The sequence below is a fragment of the Cydia fagiglandana genome, chromosome 7, assembly GCF_963556715.1.
Source record: "Cydia fagiglandana chromosome 7, ilCydFagi1.1, whole genome shotgun sequence".
NCBI lineage: Eukaryota > Metazoa > Arthropoda > Insecta > Lepidoptera > Tortricidae > Cydia > Cydia fagiglandana.
In genome coordinates this window covers 12201038-12218725 of record NC_085938.1, presented here as the reverse complement: position 1 = coordinate 12218725, position 17688 = coordinate 12201038, and the positions used below count along the sequence as shown (strand labels likewise).

The 17688-nt window shown below is 37.0% G+C and overlaps 2 protein-coding genes across 3 annotated transcripts in view; both read left to right on the top strand.

Annotated features, from left to right (window-relative positions):
• LOC134665895 (uncharacterized) overlaps nucleotides 1–17688 on the top strand; it is a 286141-nt gene that overhangs the window by 216961 nt on the left and 51492 nt on the right. The gene's annotated exons all lie outside the window — the stretch shown is intronic.
• Nucleotides 1–17688, top strand: part of LOC134665877 (GATA-binding factor C-like) — a 106029-nt gene that overhangs the window by 80353 nt on the left and 7988 nt on the right. For both annotated transcript variants that reach the window (XM_063522905.1, XM_063522906.1), the window contains exon 5: nucleotides 880–1014. In XM_063522905.1, coding sequence (XP_063378975.1) covers nucleotides 880–1014 — 135 coding nt within the window. The remainder of the gene's footprint in view (nucleotides 1–879; nucleotides 1015–17688) is intronic.

Genomic DNA, 17688 nt, shown 5'->3' with positions numbered 1-17688 from the left:
TGGACTGCTCACTTTTTGTCGGTCGCGTCGTTTTGCGACTCGATTCTGTCATGTTTTATGCTGATTGTTTTAGCCAACATTAATGGGGTATTAAATTTGCGTGTGTCAGTTTACATATTTTCTGTAATGGAACGTTTGCTCCAATAAATCCTGTGTAGAAACTCGGGTCGTGTGGTAATAAAATTACTGAGTAGTCAGCGGCAGCGGCCGGTGGACTGTGTTTAAGAGTAAATTATGACCAGTGCGGTGTTTTTACCTAGTTAATAAAGTCTACTAGTTTGTTTAGAAAGTACCATAAAGCTGTAGTGCTTGTCGACTGTTTATTTTCGATTGATTTTCATTTCTCTATATTGATAGAATTAGCGGTTGCCTAATGTTAGAAAAATTATTCAAACATGTGTCTTCTTTGAACTCTATTGAAATATTGAACGATATATCAATATCCTGTTCGCTTAATCTCGTTGACTCATTAGTAACTTAGACCAGGGTCTTTGGAACAATTTCGTATGCATAATTATGTATGACATGTAATATGTAGGTATATACCGCCGTTTGACTTCTGAACCTTGTACCTACTGGCGTTCCTAGGCTCTAAGTAACTCTATATTGCTAGGCTGAAAAGTGGTCCTCCTACCAGCCCCTTGAACTTTACCCTTACAATATGCATTCTGCATCAAAAAATCACATCTTTTTCACAAATCAGACTTGCGATCCTCTAGATCTTTAAGCGTAACGAGTACTACCTGATTGATATTCTTACCAAAGATATCAATTTAAAGGTAATCAAAACACGCTTAATCACCTTTACATTGATATATTCATGTTTTAACAAAAATATCTTTTTATACCCTTGTCTAAGTAAGTACGTTGTTGTTTCAGTCGCTACAGAGCGCAGCGCGGCGCGCGGGCACCTCCTGCGCCAATTGCAAGACCACCACCACGACGCTGTGGCGCCGGAACCAGAACGGCGAGCCCGTCTGCAACGCCTGCGGGCTATACTACAAGCTGCATAATGTGAGTACCTACAACAATACATTTTTACAGTATATATGGTGCTACTTTACCCCCTAGATCATAGACTGTTCATAGATTACGTCATCTATTTTTGACGATTTTTGACCCCCCCTAAAGTCATCCAAAAATCATGCTTCGAATGACCCCGTTTCCTCCTACGTCATGTTACCATCATCCGATGTTCAGAGTGTTCAGACCCCCCCAATTTGAAATGACGTAATTTATGAATAGCACTATGTCAAAAATGTAAAGGACCGTATGTACTGTAAGACGTTGTACAATACACATACGACTTTTCGCACTTGTATATCGTAATGTACTATTAAGGTAAATGAAAATTCACCTTACTCTTACCTGAACTTGCTATAGTTACCTAATTTGCAAACCTTTGATAAATAGTCATTAAATGTGTAATTTACAGTGGTTATTATATCATGTACCTATTAGAAGGTGCCTATCTTAAAATAATTTTGTGACATAAGTGGTAAAATAGTGACAAATTTAATTTGTTTAGAGGCTGATAAATCAAACGTGCACCTAACTAATGACATGTACCTATATATATGACAAGTTTTAATTAATAACGTTAAGTACATTTAATTAAGCACCTTCTTACCAAGTATCATTATCATTAATGTAGTGGTCACAAATTTATACGTCATTATAATTTTTCACCTGCGCAAAACAGTTCGAAACATATAATATTTTGTCGTTATTGCTTTTAAAAGTTTTAAGGGAACTAATAAGTAGGGGGTCCTAATAAGTTAATTCGTGCGGTATTTCTTCTGGTGTCCTATTTCCCAAAGTACTAAAACAGCAAGTCTTGTAAAAGTACTGGACTAGTGTCCATATTTGACTATGTTTTATCACTATTACTTTGTTAAAAATTCATTGAAGCTTAGGGGACCATTGGGCAGTCGGGAAGCTCGGGCACCCCCTTATCATGTCCAGTCCTGTTCAGTCCTGTGTCAATGGTGCCCTACCTCCCCTACTCTCTTCAGGAGTCTTGTCTTCCGAAACACTAACTTTAAGCCAATCTTGTAAATAAAACCGTTTTAAACATTTATTGCTTGTGGGGCATCTGACGTCTAGTATGAAAAAACCGGACAAGTGCGAGTCGGACTCGCCCATCGAGGGTTCCGTACTTTTTAGTATAAATAATGCCGCTATAACAACAAATTTGTTGTTATAGCGGCAACAAAAATACATCATCTGTGAAAATTTCAACTGTCTAGCTATCACGGTTCATGAGATACAGCCTGGTGACTGACAGACCGACGGACAGACAGACGGACAGATCGACGGACAGACGGACAGACGGAGGGACAGACGGACAGACAGAAGTGGAGTCTTAGTAATAGGGTCCTGTTTTTACCCTTCGGGTACCGAACCCTAACAAGCTATACAGATTTTTGTTTGCCTCTGGTACTACTATAATACATTTTGTTCTATTTATCGCCCGGTTCAAAAAGACCCAGTCAGTACGTCTAGTTAACCCGGGGCCCCCATGGTCGCTCCCTCGGGATAAGTTGACAGTATCTCGGTGACAGATAACCGGGCAGTCAAGCGCACCCCCGAGCGGCCTAATGTGTCATAAAACCCAATACGATTGTCTCAAATGAATTACGGACGCCGGATAACATCTAATGGTGAATAAATCGGGGTGTTTTAATTAAAGTTTAGGGAGTCAATGAGAATCAAAGTTCAAGATAACTTTAAATATTGTAATTGAATTGAAGTTATAAAAATTATAACTCCTAACTACGATACTCGTGCTTTGGTACGTTTATCATAGGCTACTTACTAAGAAAAATAGGTAGAGTCGGACCAAGCTAACTGCCCTATAAACTCATTTGCAATGACAAAGAGTGGTAATGTCATGTTTATATGAAAATATGACGTTTATAATGACACTTCCTCGGTTTGTTCTAGTCAAGACATTGCAAAGTTAGCTTAGACGCTTAGACGGACTCTATGTGACTCTCATATGGCATTCCACTACCTACCAACAATGTTTAAAAACTAATAAAGACTTAAGAACTCGCAGTTAAATGCTGTATATTCAGTCAAACACTAAAATATTAAAAACAAAACAGTGGTATTAGCATTTATTCTCACGGCCCTACGAACCCTAAAAAAGCAATCGAAAATCGCTCGATTCGAAAGAATATCAAACGGGAGAACGCAACAATGACTAAAATTAACTGTCAAAGGGGCTTTTACGAGGGCACTCGACATTTTTTCTGTCGAAATGTATACGACATTGTAAGTATTGTTGCTTGGTCTAATTATTCAGAAGCTACAATGGCGACGGGAGCTACTTCAGAAGCTGGAATAATGACGGGCGTGCATGGTAGCAGAGCAGAGGTAGCGTACCGCCTTCTCATACATATTTATACGGCCGTGTCACTCGTACCACAATTGCGACTATTTATAATTTGCCACGCTCTGAAACGATTCTTTAGTTTACGTATTCTATGCTGTAAAGAAATATGTAAGTATCTATTTACATATTTTTGATTCATGATATCTTCTATTGCACAAGAGTTCCTTAGGCCACGTTTTCTTCTATAGTTTTTTAACCGACTTCCAAATCTCAAAGAAGGAGGTTATCAATTCGGTTGTATGTTTTTTTAAATAAATAAATACAAAAACACTGTTCTGAAAGTTTACTTTCTTACAATTTTTTAATTTTATTTTTATTTTTTTACAATTGTATTTTACTTGTATTTATGTCCCGTTTATTAGTTAAATTAAATAATCCTACCGATATATCATGCACTGGAACAACGAAAAGTAAATACTAGTACGGCGTAAATTCACCTCTAAATCAAACATAAATCATTTTTAAACGTACAAATTGTCAAACAATCGTCAAAACCTCACAAAGGCAAAAAGGAACAGTATCGATATTGTCGATTTGCTTAGTAAATTTCCGACACAATGTGTAAATAAATACAGTATAATAAGTGGCCTGAGGCGGATGCCTCGTGATCGATTTCACTCAAAAAATGCAATTCATACAACAAAGCACGAGCGTATTGTGATGCCGACGTCACCGCTCTGTATCGGCCATAAACTCTTGATACTTTAACAAGGTAAAACTTATTATTGTTTATTTTTTAATTGTATGTAAAATAACTCGTGCAAGGTTTAGTAAATATGGGATTTTCTTAAGACTTTGTTTCGTTTTATATGTACATCTACCTAAAAGTATCGTATAAATTAACATAGGGTAATTGCGTCAGTTTACCGTCCGGTGTCAGTTTCCGTCCGCTTGACGGATTAGCAAATACATAATTCATTTATAATTTGCTGCTTGCGAGACATAATTTTTATATTACGTACGGACGTAAACTAGAGCCGGACGACAACTAGCGCAATGACCCTATCATATCAATAAAAAGCTGTGTTTTCAAGCCTTATTTGGCATTGCGTCGATACTTAGAGCAAAAAGATATAATGAAACTGTTAATTTTACTAACTTATCGATTAAGAAATTGCTACTTACTGCTTAGGGTGTCTTAATCAATAACAAAAAATACATATTTTTCATTTCAATACAGGTATTTTCAATACTTTTATAACATAAATTTGACACTGATGAGAATAGTATCTCGTGTCTTAAAATATCAAGACGGTTTAATGCAGTATAGTGCACAAACAATGCACTCAAGTATGTTTACTCCAAATATATCTTTCAAAGGCTCTACGAGCGTGACTACAGTTGTAGCGAGACCCACGAGCTCTCCAATTGCCCCATACAACTCAAGGACCTTGTTCTTTTGCCCCACTCTTTTGTTATTGTTTTCAATAACAACATTTATTAGTTGTATACATTTTGTTTTTGATTGATATGGGAATGCGCTGACCGTGAGTCGACTTTTAACTTTAAGATCCTTATGGGAATGATTATGCAAATTTCGAACGACATTTTTACAACGCGATTTTTGAACTCGGAATAGAATGAAATCCTCAGAGTGGTTGACATGACGATGCAGTTTCAGAATAGCCGCCTTGGGAATAAAAACCCTGTAGGTATATCAATTGAAAGCGATTGAAAATAAATTATTTATTTGGCCATCCACAATGGGTAATAGGATTACTGTAGGTGCGTGGGTTCGAGTCCCGCACGCCAACCGACCGCAATAAGCCATTACAAAGCTTCGTCCGTCTGTTGAAGTTTTTATAAATTTGTTTATTTAATTTATCACGCTCGTTTATTCGATACTTCCTCCGACTATACTCGATTAGGTTTTTGTGGTTGGTAACTATTCATTTTTTTGTGCGACCTTCTTAATCTTTCGATGAAATGCTATTTTGGTTTTTTGTGCGTTCGATTGTTTTCTACCCATCAATTCGTTTTGCGACAGTGTAGTTTTTATGTAGGAATGCTCGTATCAGTATAGATAACTACTTTTGATGATAAATGTTCGCCTTATTGAAAATAACGTGCACCTTTAAAAGTTTAATTAGAATATAACTACTCTTCGATGATAATAAACAAATTATGTATAACACATGGGACATTTCGTAACTAGCTCGCTGTGTTAAGTGCCTCCCATACAAAAGTATTGGATTACCAACTTGTATTGAGCGCTAGAGAGAGAGCCCATAATAACAGCTCAAATGATACATTTGGAATACAATGGGGCGATCAATTCAATTTTTGAATCGAGAACGCTCTTCTAGCTCTTGCTTTTTTATTTTTTTACTCGTCTAAAGTGCTGTTTTGTTCAGCCAGCATCCGAGGGAATTTGACAGTCACTGTTTTTTCTTGTGTTTTTCTTTTATGCCAGTCGCTCGCACTAAAGGAGCATTAGGTTTTTAATGTTAGGTTATGGATACAAAATAAATCTCTGCGCTCGATCGGGTGAGGTATCGATTAATAACACATCGGTGTGGTGTATATTTTATAAGTGCTATCGAATTTATTTTTTGGGTGCGTGAGGTAGGAAAATAAAAAATGGGAATAACGAGTAAATAGGAAATGGAATTGAACATTGTGAATGAGAGGCATAAAATAAGGAGCGTTAAAATTTACTCATTACATTACAAACAGACTGGCCGGTAGCCAAACGGCCGGTTGGCTGGGCGTATGTTATAATGACATCAATTTGAATATTCAACATTGAACAGCTATCTCATTTACATAAGTTCGGCCGTTGAATTCGTAGCGATGCAAATGTCCTACACTAATTGTGGTGTTCATTGTTCCTGAGTTTTGCGCGCTCGATGGAAAAAGTGGCGTCCACTCGGTAGGTACTACCACTACTGGGATTAACATACAACTCTGTTGCTAACTCGTGCATTTGAACTGTAGACTTGTATATCGAAAACGTAATGGCTGCATGCGCTTATTCTCATCTAACCCCGCCTTTGTACAAACGCCATGCACAAATAATGACACTAAAATTAATTATACCGAATCTATTAAAATCACACGGATGGTTTTCAGACTGTATTACGTAAAAATATAGTCTCATTACTAAGTCGTGTGAGGTGTAGTCCCAACAGCATTCTAAAAGAAATTGCTGATAGGTATGATTGTCCGATGCTAAAGCATTGGACCGAATTGATAAAAGGTGTAGCCCAGTTTGTAGTATAGGTGCCTGCTATGCTGTAGTAGTAGTGTAGGCAGGTATCTATATTATAAATTAGCCAAACATAGATGTTTAATTAAAATGTAAAAATACTAACACTAGTTTCTAAGATATTTGCCTGTATGTATTACTAACACTCTATGGATACTTTTGTTTGTCCGAAATAAAGAAATTTATTATTATTATTATAAAATATGCTTGAAACACATCCAACTTGTCAGTATAAAAAGGCGCAAAATTCAAATTTTCTATGGGAGATCAACCCTTCGCGCTGACATTTTTTAAAATTTGCCGCCTTTTTTTACTAACAAAGTGGCTGTGCCAGAGTATAGATACGATGCCATTTGCCTGGTATATGTTCGGACATTTAACTCTGTTTCAGTAGCGCTTCGTGGCAAAAGTCATAATTTCGAAACAGCGATAAAAGTTTTTCTATTAAGAAAACACCTAATTTTGCCAAAAAGCGATCGCGTAAAAACCTTTATAAAAGAAATAAGAGCGGGTGTTCGCGCAGTAGGCCGGAAAGATTTTATCTGTTGGCAATACAGAAAAAATGGCGCCCACCGGAAGTGTCCGAGCGCGGCGCGCGGCGCGTTACTATTTTTTTTCTTTTTGTTTTAAATGGCTTTTTCCCGGCAGCGTTCGGCCGGAAATGCGTTTGCGTTGAGCTGCCCCACATAGCCGAATATGTCCGATAAACTTTATACGCAACTTTGACTCTTCCCCCTACTGTTTGAAGAGTACATGTCGTTTGCGGCGAACCCCGCGCTGGCGAGCGTAGCGCTAAATAGAATGTTTTTATTCATGAGTCTTAAGCTCCCATTCTGTTTAGTGAGCGATTCCCAGCTGATTTACCGTCTTAGTAATAAATTTACAGAAAATGGGCGTCGCAATTCTAGAAACTATCAGTCCGAAAGCAATTAGAACCGTTTTTGAAATTAAACCTGATTTCTATGGCAGTTCCGTAATCGTCACTTTTAGTTAGTTATATTTCGTAGAGTTGAAAGTATAACAAATGTACCTATAGTTATGTGTACGACTGTATATAACAGGGGACCTATCCAAGACAATCGTACATCGAGAAACGCCAAACGAAAAAAAATTATGGGTATGACAGATGCTACGAAAATGGACTTGACTATTTCCATACATTATATTTAAGCTTCGATTGACATTTTCTATCAAAGATTGTCATCTTGACTAGCCCCCTAGGTACGAGCAACATAACGATGTTAATTCACTTCACTTTTAAAATTCTGGCCTCCACAACCGTGTCGATTTTTACGGTAAATAATTACCTACAAGTCTATTTCTTTTCATATTTAATTTTACTGTAGGTTTTAAAAATACGAATATAGCAGCTGCACGTCAGTCAGATCGTCCGGGTGATAAGGCTGTGTCCTTGTGCAAAACAATTATTGCGCTTAGGTCGGGCGAGATTTCGCAATGGCCACTTTGTCACAAGCTTTTGTCACGAGAAATGGAGATTTTAAGCTTCGATATCGATGCTTGAGAAAAGACCGTTGCGTTCTACATTTATAACAGATTCATGCGGTCGTGATGAAGGCAAGTATAAGGCGCGCCGTTCAAAGAGTGCCCTGACTTTATTGCTTAGAACTTTATTTGCTATTTCTTGCTGATTAACTACACGTCCGTTGCACGAAGGTGTTAGCGCAATATGGATTAGTTAATATTTATATATATTACAAAAATTAAAACATACAAAAAACTGACGCTTTAATAGCTTATCAATGTTTATTTCTGTGTGTTCGCTGTAAAAGGGTTTGTAATAAGATTCGATCTAACAAGTATATTGGTTTATCTCAAACTACCTAGCAACAGCGGGCTACCGCGAGGTAATTAGGCGATTAGACACCGAGCGAGATGATCGCAGATCTGGCCCGCGGCCACGCTATCGGCGCCATCTAGCGTGATCTACGGCCGAGAGGAACACATTAAACCCGTTCCATTGCACTTCATTTTTTTACACTGGAAATAGTTACATCCAAAAAAGCTCAACCTCTCCAAGTAGTCGGATCGGTAATGTCAAGACAAAGCAAAGTAATTAACTCACAGTCTATCAAGCCAGCCAACCTATTAGTGTTATGCGGTTGATTGCGTCCACGAGAGAGTTTGGGCCGTTACCCCTCCGGTACATCTGTAAACATCTTCGAGATAAGCATCTGACGTTTGACACAAAGCGCGGTTGCGAGAGATACTATCTCGAACTATCCGAGTGCCCCCTCGCTCCCCTACATCCTCGAGCCGCCTCTAATTATTTATTTATGTCCGCCTATCATACCATCGATGCGCTCGAGTGCTAAACTTTGCGGAGCTCTGGTTTACATGAATTCAAATTTAGAATTATCATCTAGGTGATCTCCGTGACAGTCCAGAGCGAAATTAGCGCAAAGCATTCTTTCTTAATCTTCTCGCTTTTGTGCAAGGGGATTTGCGAGAGGTAGTTTTGTCGAGTGCCACTGTTTACTTCTATTCAAAGCTTTCAAATTGAAAGTGCTCACACCCATTGTCCATCTTGCTAACACAAAGATAAAACTCGTTTGTAACAATGTCTAATCCTTCGCAAGTAACAAAAGCTCGCATTAATACCTTAAGTCCTTGTTTTCTATTTCTGAGATTTTTGCAATCAGCTGGATGGATAAACCAACGAAGCAAAAGTGAAGTAGGTAGACTTTTGTATTAAGCATCACCACAAAAAATATTTTCGTTTTACACGTAACCGTCAAACGAAAATTATTGTACAAAAAACTTTTATGACATCTCACTCGTACAAAGTAGTCGAGTCAAGGTGTAATTTGATTGAAAGCACCAAAAAAGTCTTATAATCATATAATGAGTGGTGGAATAATTACCAAGGGCTTAGAGCAGGTGCGGCAGAGCGCACGCGCCGCCGCCGCCGGCCGCGCAGTGCCCACCAAATGATTGCCTACTGCCACAAAGAAATTAAATAATTTCAAACTAAGGGGTTTCGTAGACACTAATTTGATCAGCTAATACAATGAAAAACAACAACGATTTCTACTTTATATTGAATGTTTCAAATCAGTTTATACAGTCCGAGTACCTGTACCTAGGTACCTACGGTTAAATAAAAAGGATGCTAAAGCAACTAACAGGGTAATAGGTAATACTTAAGTAATTAATCATCAAACTAGAATCAGAACCATACTTAATAACAAAATTATAAACGGTAAGGATAAAACTACATATTGAATTTTATAAAAAATAAGTCAAAACGTCAAGGTGTTGGTTAAAATTAAAATCCAAAGAGAACAATTTCGCAAAAGGTGCTAAAGCTGATTGCCATGTCATCGCTCGTGTGTAGTAATTCTAGCCTAATAGTAACCGCGGCCGTATAACTAATACTATTGTGTGCGTTCTATATAAGTGTATTATTGTATTGCACCCAATAAGTGTACGATATCGGATACAATCAATACACAGGTACATCGTCAAAAAAAGTACCAAAAAATCAAATACCTAAATATGCTCAAAAGTTACAAATGTGATATGACTACTTAGACTATTACTACTCCGGTTTTATGAATTGCAAAATTAGCTTAATTCGTTCAATCAAAGCCGCTTTTGAGCTGTAACTAGTGTAGTGGCGTCAGCATATAAGTTATCGATGTGCGAGAAGCTGTTTTAGTCTGTGTCGATGTCGACAGTTATGAGTGGTCGTTGGCGGGCCGTATGAATTAGTGTAGCATGGTAGCACTGCGAGATTTAGTGCGGACGGCCAGGGTCTAATTGGACCGGGTTCGAGCCCACGGGCGCAAAACATTTAAATTTATTGTTTTCCATAATTGTTTTTGAGATGTGAACATAGTGATGTCCTGCCACATATACTATCTTCATTACAAATATGTTAGGAAACTATCGTGGGGATATTTGAAGCAAATATTTCACTTCTTGTTAACGTTCACTATTTCAAAATGTCGGGTAGAACCTATTAAATTGCAGATTGCTGAATCGACACTCTGTGCAATAAATTAACGGTACCGACAACTTGTGTTAGGTACTGTAACCTTAGTGTGTATATAGGTAATTTTTTTGTTTTTTGGGATTGTGGAAGTGATGAAGCGACACACAAATCTGTGCTTACTTTATGAATTAATTAATGTCATAACGTTAATATCAGTTAAACGTAGTGAAGTTGCGATGAAAGCGTGCATTAAACTGGGTATTCAGTATCACACTGAAACAAATAAAGTCGCTTGGGAAATTTTGTTTTTTTTTTGTGTGTACAAAATGAATTATTGTGTCTTTTTATGTATTTACTTAAATGAGTTTTGTTAAAAAAAATTAATCGATAAGTTTTATCGAATTTTTACAGCATTAATTTACAAGTAATTTATCAATCAGGTTTGATTTACGTTAGCTCCCGTCGGCATCGACACTTGCTTTGTATCGACACGTGAGAACTAATTAATGATGAACAAAATAAATTTAGTCTCAGAGATAAACGGTTCGGCTTATCTTAAATAAATGGCGTAAATAAAATTGTTGTACAAGAGTTAATTGAGTTGCAATTGTGTGCCACGAATTGCGTTAGTGAGATAAAGAAATCTTTATGAGTACCTAAATTATTAGTGGCTGTCAATAACTTTCGTTTTGATTACAATATCGAAATAAATATCAAATTATGATCGCAAATAGCATACAATTTCCTTATAAAGTTTAAAAAAAAGGTTAAGAAAACCATCATATCTATAACAATAATTACTTTTAAACAAATATCGTTTTAAAAAAACCGTCTCAACTCTCAATAATAACGGAGCTCTTCACTATAAATTACCGATGTCGATATATTCGGCGCGTGTATAAATCGTCATTTCAATTACCCCGGGAGCAGCTGTCCGCGCTACTGCCGAGTATTTATTTTAATCAGCTCACACATCAAAACCGCAGTTTATCGACAACTTCGGGCACATCCTTAATTACAAAAATATATTTTTGGGTCTGACGGCTTTTGGAAATAACATACGGAAGTTAGCGGTATCATAATTTGTTTTATTCGTTTCAAAAGAAAATAAAAAACTTACAATAATTTCGTTAGTTAATTTAATACTTCAACTCGCTTAGTTTCCAAGTATTTTCAATGTGTTTCTATTAAAAATCTAAGAATAATATCTATTTTTTTTACCATTAATGGTTTGGTATCATAATTTGTTTTATTTGTTTCAAACTCAAATCAAAACGTACAATAATTTCGTTAATTAACACTTCAACTTGCTTAGTATTCAAGTATTTTTCAATGTGTTTCTATTAAAAATTAATAATAATGATGAATGATAATTTATTTTCTTACCATTAAGGCTCACGTTAGACCGTCTGGGCCGGAGCTTCGGCCCGGACACGGCCCGGTCTAACGTGAGTCATCCTTTAAAGGGTTTTAAAAATAACCCAATTTGTCAATATTGTGTGTTAAAAAAGCCCGGCGCCAGCAAACGCTCGATTTGAACGCGTGCTAACTGCGTGGAACTAATTTGTTTAAATATTTTTTTGTCATTACACCCGTCAGCGATAGAATTCTTTACTAATGCTGTGTAGCACCACTAGTTTGAACCCTTTCTAGTGATAGTCGGGTGGTTTTCAATAGACCGAAGACGTAGAACACTTCTCCTAATAAAAAAAATCCCTTAATTTATTCTTTTAGCTTCTTCAGAGACACGTGTTTTGAATGCTTGATGTTACGTTTTATGTGAAACATTTAATTTTACCGACCGTTTGCTAAATGCTGTTATTTTTAACCAAGAGCTTGTCTATTATGGGGTATTGTATTCTATAACTCTTTTCTTATGAAGGAAGGTACTAAATATACAAGATAATTTCATATTTGACACTGTGTGAAATCAGACTTCCCAAGTTTTATGGACCCGTTAAGATTTCCATGAATCAAGCTTAATTAATTTCGAAAAGAGAGCGACAGATCGGTTAGTTCCTTGTATTACCGCTCTGTCTTCCTAACACAAAACGCAGTATGTAGTCTTAACGCTCGTACAAACGAAGACGCTTGTGAGTTACCATTAGTAAACTTTATTACCTTGTAATAAAGTCCATGATTGATCAAATCAGTGTGTTTTTGATGGTTGCGGTTTTCGCTGCGCCCGCGCGTGTGGCCGCGACGGCCAATTGCGCGAGCGCCGCGCCACGCCACATCTACCCCGTCCGAAACATACGGCTTAATTGCTTATTTTGCTCCGTTTGTTAGCATTTTTTGATTTAAAACTGTACAGTCGACGTCTAAAATATGTTTACACTTTTGCACCTTACTCCTTTGTAATAAGGCAAAAAGTGTTAACATATCTTTGACGTCGACTGGTGGGTGGTAAGCTGCAATCATAAAACTGACGATCAGTGTCAATCCATATGCTACTTCATTTTAATATTAATTTAGTTAGACTTAAGTTTATAACTTGAACGAAAAATATGAAACATTTGACGATTAGTGGCTTAAAAAAGTGCTTTGAAAACAATTCTCAATTATCGGAATTTGTGGACTTACTTTCTACTAGGACTAGTCTTTCTTTTCTAATTGATTTGTTATGTCATGACAATGAGTAGTCCTTAACGACAATTATTATTTGTTTGACACGGGTATAAAAATGGCGTGATTTTAGTTGCCATATTGGAATACCTAATCGACTCGTGGATACCTAATTTAAATAGCTAATTGTAGAGACTTCCATTTTCATCCTCGCACCGTTCACACGCGCCGATAAACTGGAAAAAATCAGAGCCAAGTCTAGGAACTCTTCGCTTATAATGAGCTCAAATATAAAACGTGCTGTTGCGGAAAAAAGAAATAAAGCTGACGCACGCAACACTTAAGGTGTCGCTAACAAAATGAAAATAGACATTATAAACAATGCTGGCAAATAATTAAGTAAGCTCTAAGTAACTGTGAGACAATTACTAATTGCTTTCGTTAATTAAGTTGACAAAACTCATTACGAGATAAATTGGAGTATTATCGCATAACAATGCGATATTTATGGCTGTGGGTGTTCGATTGTTTGCAGAACGTACAACAAGCGTGCAGTTTTATTAGAGTTTTATGTTGTTTTACGTATTGTTGATGTTTTTAATCTGTAAAAATAACTTTTAAACCTGCAAAATACCTAAATTGTCGCAAAAAATTAGAAAAAATAAATATTAAATAAATATTAGATTGTCGCCTTAACTCTCATAAGTGTCAAAACCGATAGCGAATGGTTGAAGTGACACGAGCGTCTCCGTTCATTATCCATCATCACGTGACCGCATTACGCCAGTTATTGGGTCAAGTCATTTTACAACTTTTTGTAGCAAAAATGCATGCAACGCGTTTAAGTATGCATTCTTTAATAATTGGGATATGTACACTACTATATACATCTACATTATTTATTTGTTTTAGGTATTTATTATTTATTACACTACCCAGTGATTTGTTTGCATTTATTGTCTATGTCTGTTTTTACCTCTAAAAGTTAGAGGATTTATTTAATAAGAACTTGAAAGCTAGCGTTTGTAAAGTGCAAGCATCGTGCTAGCGATAATTCTTGTGACACCCCGTAGAGTAATAACTCTTCATTTGTGCGAATTATGACAATATGATTATTGGCTACGAGAAAAAACAAATTCACACCGTAAATGCGCCGATCAATTTCAATGGAGCAATTCACGGCGTTTTTGCGCCGTAATAGATGTGCACGCTTTTTTCCCGATAATTGATTGCTAATTTAGTTATATGGTTCATTGTGAACTTAAACTGCCTGTCTATCCGATGTTTATCTGTAGCAGACGTATTGAAAAATATAGTATAATTTTAAATGGGCACATAACAAGCGAAAATGATTTACAGGTCATTGTTAAGAATGCACTTTTATGGAGCAATAAAAGGTTGCAACTGCTTCCCTTTAATTAAACTAGGCTTTCTAGCTCGGAAAATGGTACCGTGAGCGGTATTTTCCATGGCATTGTGGAGTGAGCCTGTTATTTTCCCATTTGAGCGGTTTTATGTGTGTGCTCGCTCGGCAGATGGCTCTGATAGTGTAATAACTTCGTCCCCGATACCGCATCTAGAAATGTAACGTAATTATTCGCACGCACAATAAAGTGCATCGCGAAATTTTAATTTTGGAACGCATTCGTTACGTTTCTATTGAGAGCCCGATTCGGATTTTGAAATAGACATCTATTAGACATCTTTTAGACATCACCAAGATACGGTAACGATATGTTTAAGATCTAACCTGTCAAATTTGACATTTGCGCGATTCTGAAGATACTCTTAAACGATTTCCACAGGATATGACTTAGACCAATTCACATCAAATAGATATCTAACTCTATCTAACGTAAAAGTGACATTGGTTGCCCGAATTGCGATCTATTAGTACGTGTCGTCTCTTGTGAATATCTTGAAGTTCGAATACGGCAGTCTCACGTTCGCATACCTCTGCAGGTGAAGATTTCGTGCAAGCATAGACATTCGCATAAGTTTTTATGGCTTGATTTCACAAGTGCGTAGTCTACGTGCTGACTGCTTCGCGGTGCGTATCTGAACATCTTACCGCTAGTTTTGTTTCGAGTTAGCTCTTATAGAAAACGTTGTTCGTATTTTATGAAAGTATTGTTTGCATTTCCCAGGGCTGTTCGTATAGTGATTATAATTGGTGGCTGTACACAATTAATTATTTTATATAGCTTGCAGAGTTTGTAAAGTCTTGTAAAGCTCATTAGACACAAATAAGTACTTACGTCAAAAGACGCACAATATTTGGTTGTAGTTATTCACATATAATTAATTTAAAATAAGTAGGTATCGACATCTTAGTAAAGGACGTTATCTGCGATATTAGAGTAGGAAATACATAATAAAAATTATGTACATTTTTCTAACAAATGTATCGTTTTACAGGAGTACTATTCATCATCATCATCATCATTTCAGCCTATATACGTCCCACTGCTGAGCACAGGCCTCCTCTCATGCGCGAGAGGGCTTGGGCTATAGTCCCCACGCTAGCCCAATGCGGATTGGGGACTTCACAAACACCTTTGAATTTCTTCGCAGATGTATGCAGGTTTCCTCACGATGTTTTCCTTCACCGAAAAGCTAGTGGTAAATATCAAATGATATTTCGTACATAAGTTCCGAAAAACTCATTGGTACGAGCCAGGATTTGAACCCGCGACCTCCGGATTGAAAGTCAGACGTCATATCCACTCGGCCACCACTGCTTATACTATTATTAAGCTGAAACTAAAACCAAACTTTCATAAAAGCTAGCATGCATACAAAATTCAGGTCACAATCCAAACATAAGCTTGTAAATATCCTTCAGATTTGTAGGTGAATGTTCGGTTGATACCAGCAGGGCAGGGTGGGTGAATGCGCGCCGCGCACGCCACCGCTCATGCCGCGGTGCACTGGGTTTTCCTGAATCAATTAAAGGCTTTTACTTTAGTTCACGGGTGTAACTATGTGGTTTCATGTTTTCATCGACAATGTGAAGTCATAAATCGCTTGTAAAGAATTTCGTCGTATATTTGAAGCGTTTTATCGCATTTTGTCGTACAGTATTCTTTTTATGGGTTAGGTTAATATTTTTACATAGTAATCATATATTTTATATACACCCCATGCTGAGTAGGTAGGTATTACATATACATATCATACTCTTTCTTACATTAGTATATCAGTAGTATCACCCCAATTTTGCCGGCTTAGCTAGGTACCTACCTACATAAATGATAAATGTTATTCATTCATAAATGATTCTATAGTATCATAGAATTATCAAGTCATCGATTTTCGCCAGAAGAAAGTTACAAAATAACCTAAATACTTACCTTTTGTTATTTTTACTTAGAAATTGTTTTCAAAGAAGTTAGTGGTAAGGTAAGGCATGTACACTGAATTTTAAACTGGCAAGGCAAGTATGAAATATTTGCGCAATTTCAGTAACTATGTTGCGACATGCATTTCAGTCGAAATTTTAGCTTAAAAACCGGAACGGTGACTGTGTTTTATTGGTCCCGGTTTAAAGCAGCACATATCTCCGTGAACTTACGGCTTTTACAGGCCTGGCCAATGGCGCTGCTTTATGCGTCGTCGCTTCACGTTTTCGGGCGCGACAGAGAGTAGGCGCTAGCGGGAGTCGTAGCGGACGCGAAAGCGCTAGTAATATGAACCTGAAAGTGAGAATTCTGGAAGATAAAATTAAATACATAAAAAGTACTAGTATTTAGTACTTTTATAGGGTTCAGAAATCAACGTGAATTCAAGTCAATGTGTTTAATTTTATCGTCCAGAGCTCTCACTTTCAGGTTCATATTACTAGCGCTTTCGCCTCCGCTACGACTTTTCAGATATCCAGAGATCTTATCAGATGGAATCTATATAATGTAAAAAAATACAATAATAAACATTATAACCATTGTTCCGTAGTTGTTGTTGTTCGTGATGGGAAAGACAAACATAACCTATAAGTAGGTACAAATATAAATTCGGCGCATGTTTCAGACTATGATATAGTAATTGCACTAAATATATATATATTCATTTATTTTATTTCCTCTTTTAATCAATAAGTACCTACATAGGTACTTATGTATCTAGATATCATTTTAATATCATTATATATATATATATATATATATTGTTGCTTACAATTCGATTTTTAACACTTGGAACTTTCAAAAGGATTTACTTAGCAGGTGTATGTCTTTTTTAATTTTTATACCGCCAAACACGCGCACAGGCGTACCGTCGCGCGTCGTTTAGTCCCAATAAAGCCACCGCTTCAGCGCCCGCTCACGTTTCCGCTTGCTGCCTCACTGTCTCCTCGCCGTCACGTGCAGCCCCGTCACGTAGTACACGGGGGCGGAATGTTGCATGCAAAGTGCGTGTTTCGTTGTGCGTCGTATGACCCCCGTATTTCTGCCGCAATTATGATTCTTGATGTTCCTATGTGGCCCTTAGCTTTTAATGGCTTTGAGTTTTAAGCTTGCGGATTTATGTTTGTTCATTTCTCTACGAAACATGTAATTGTTGCAT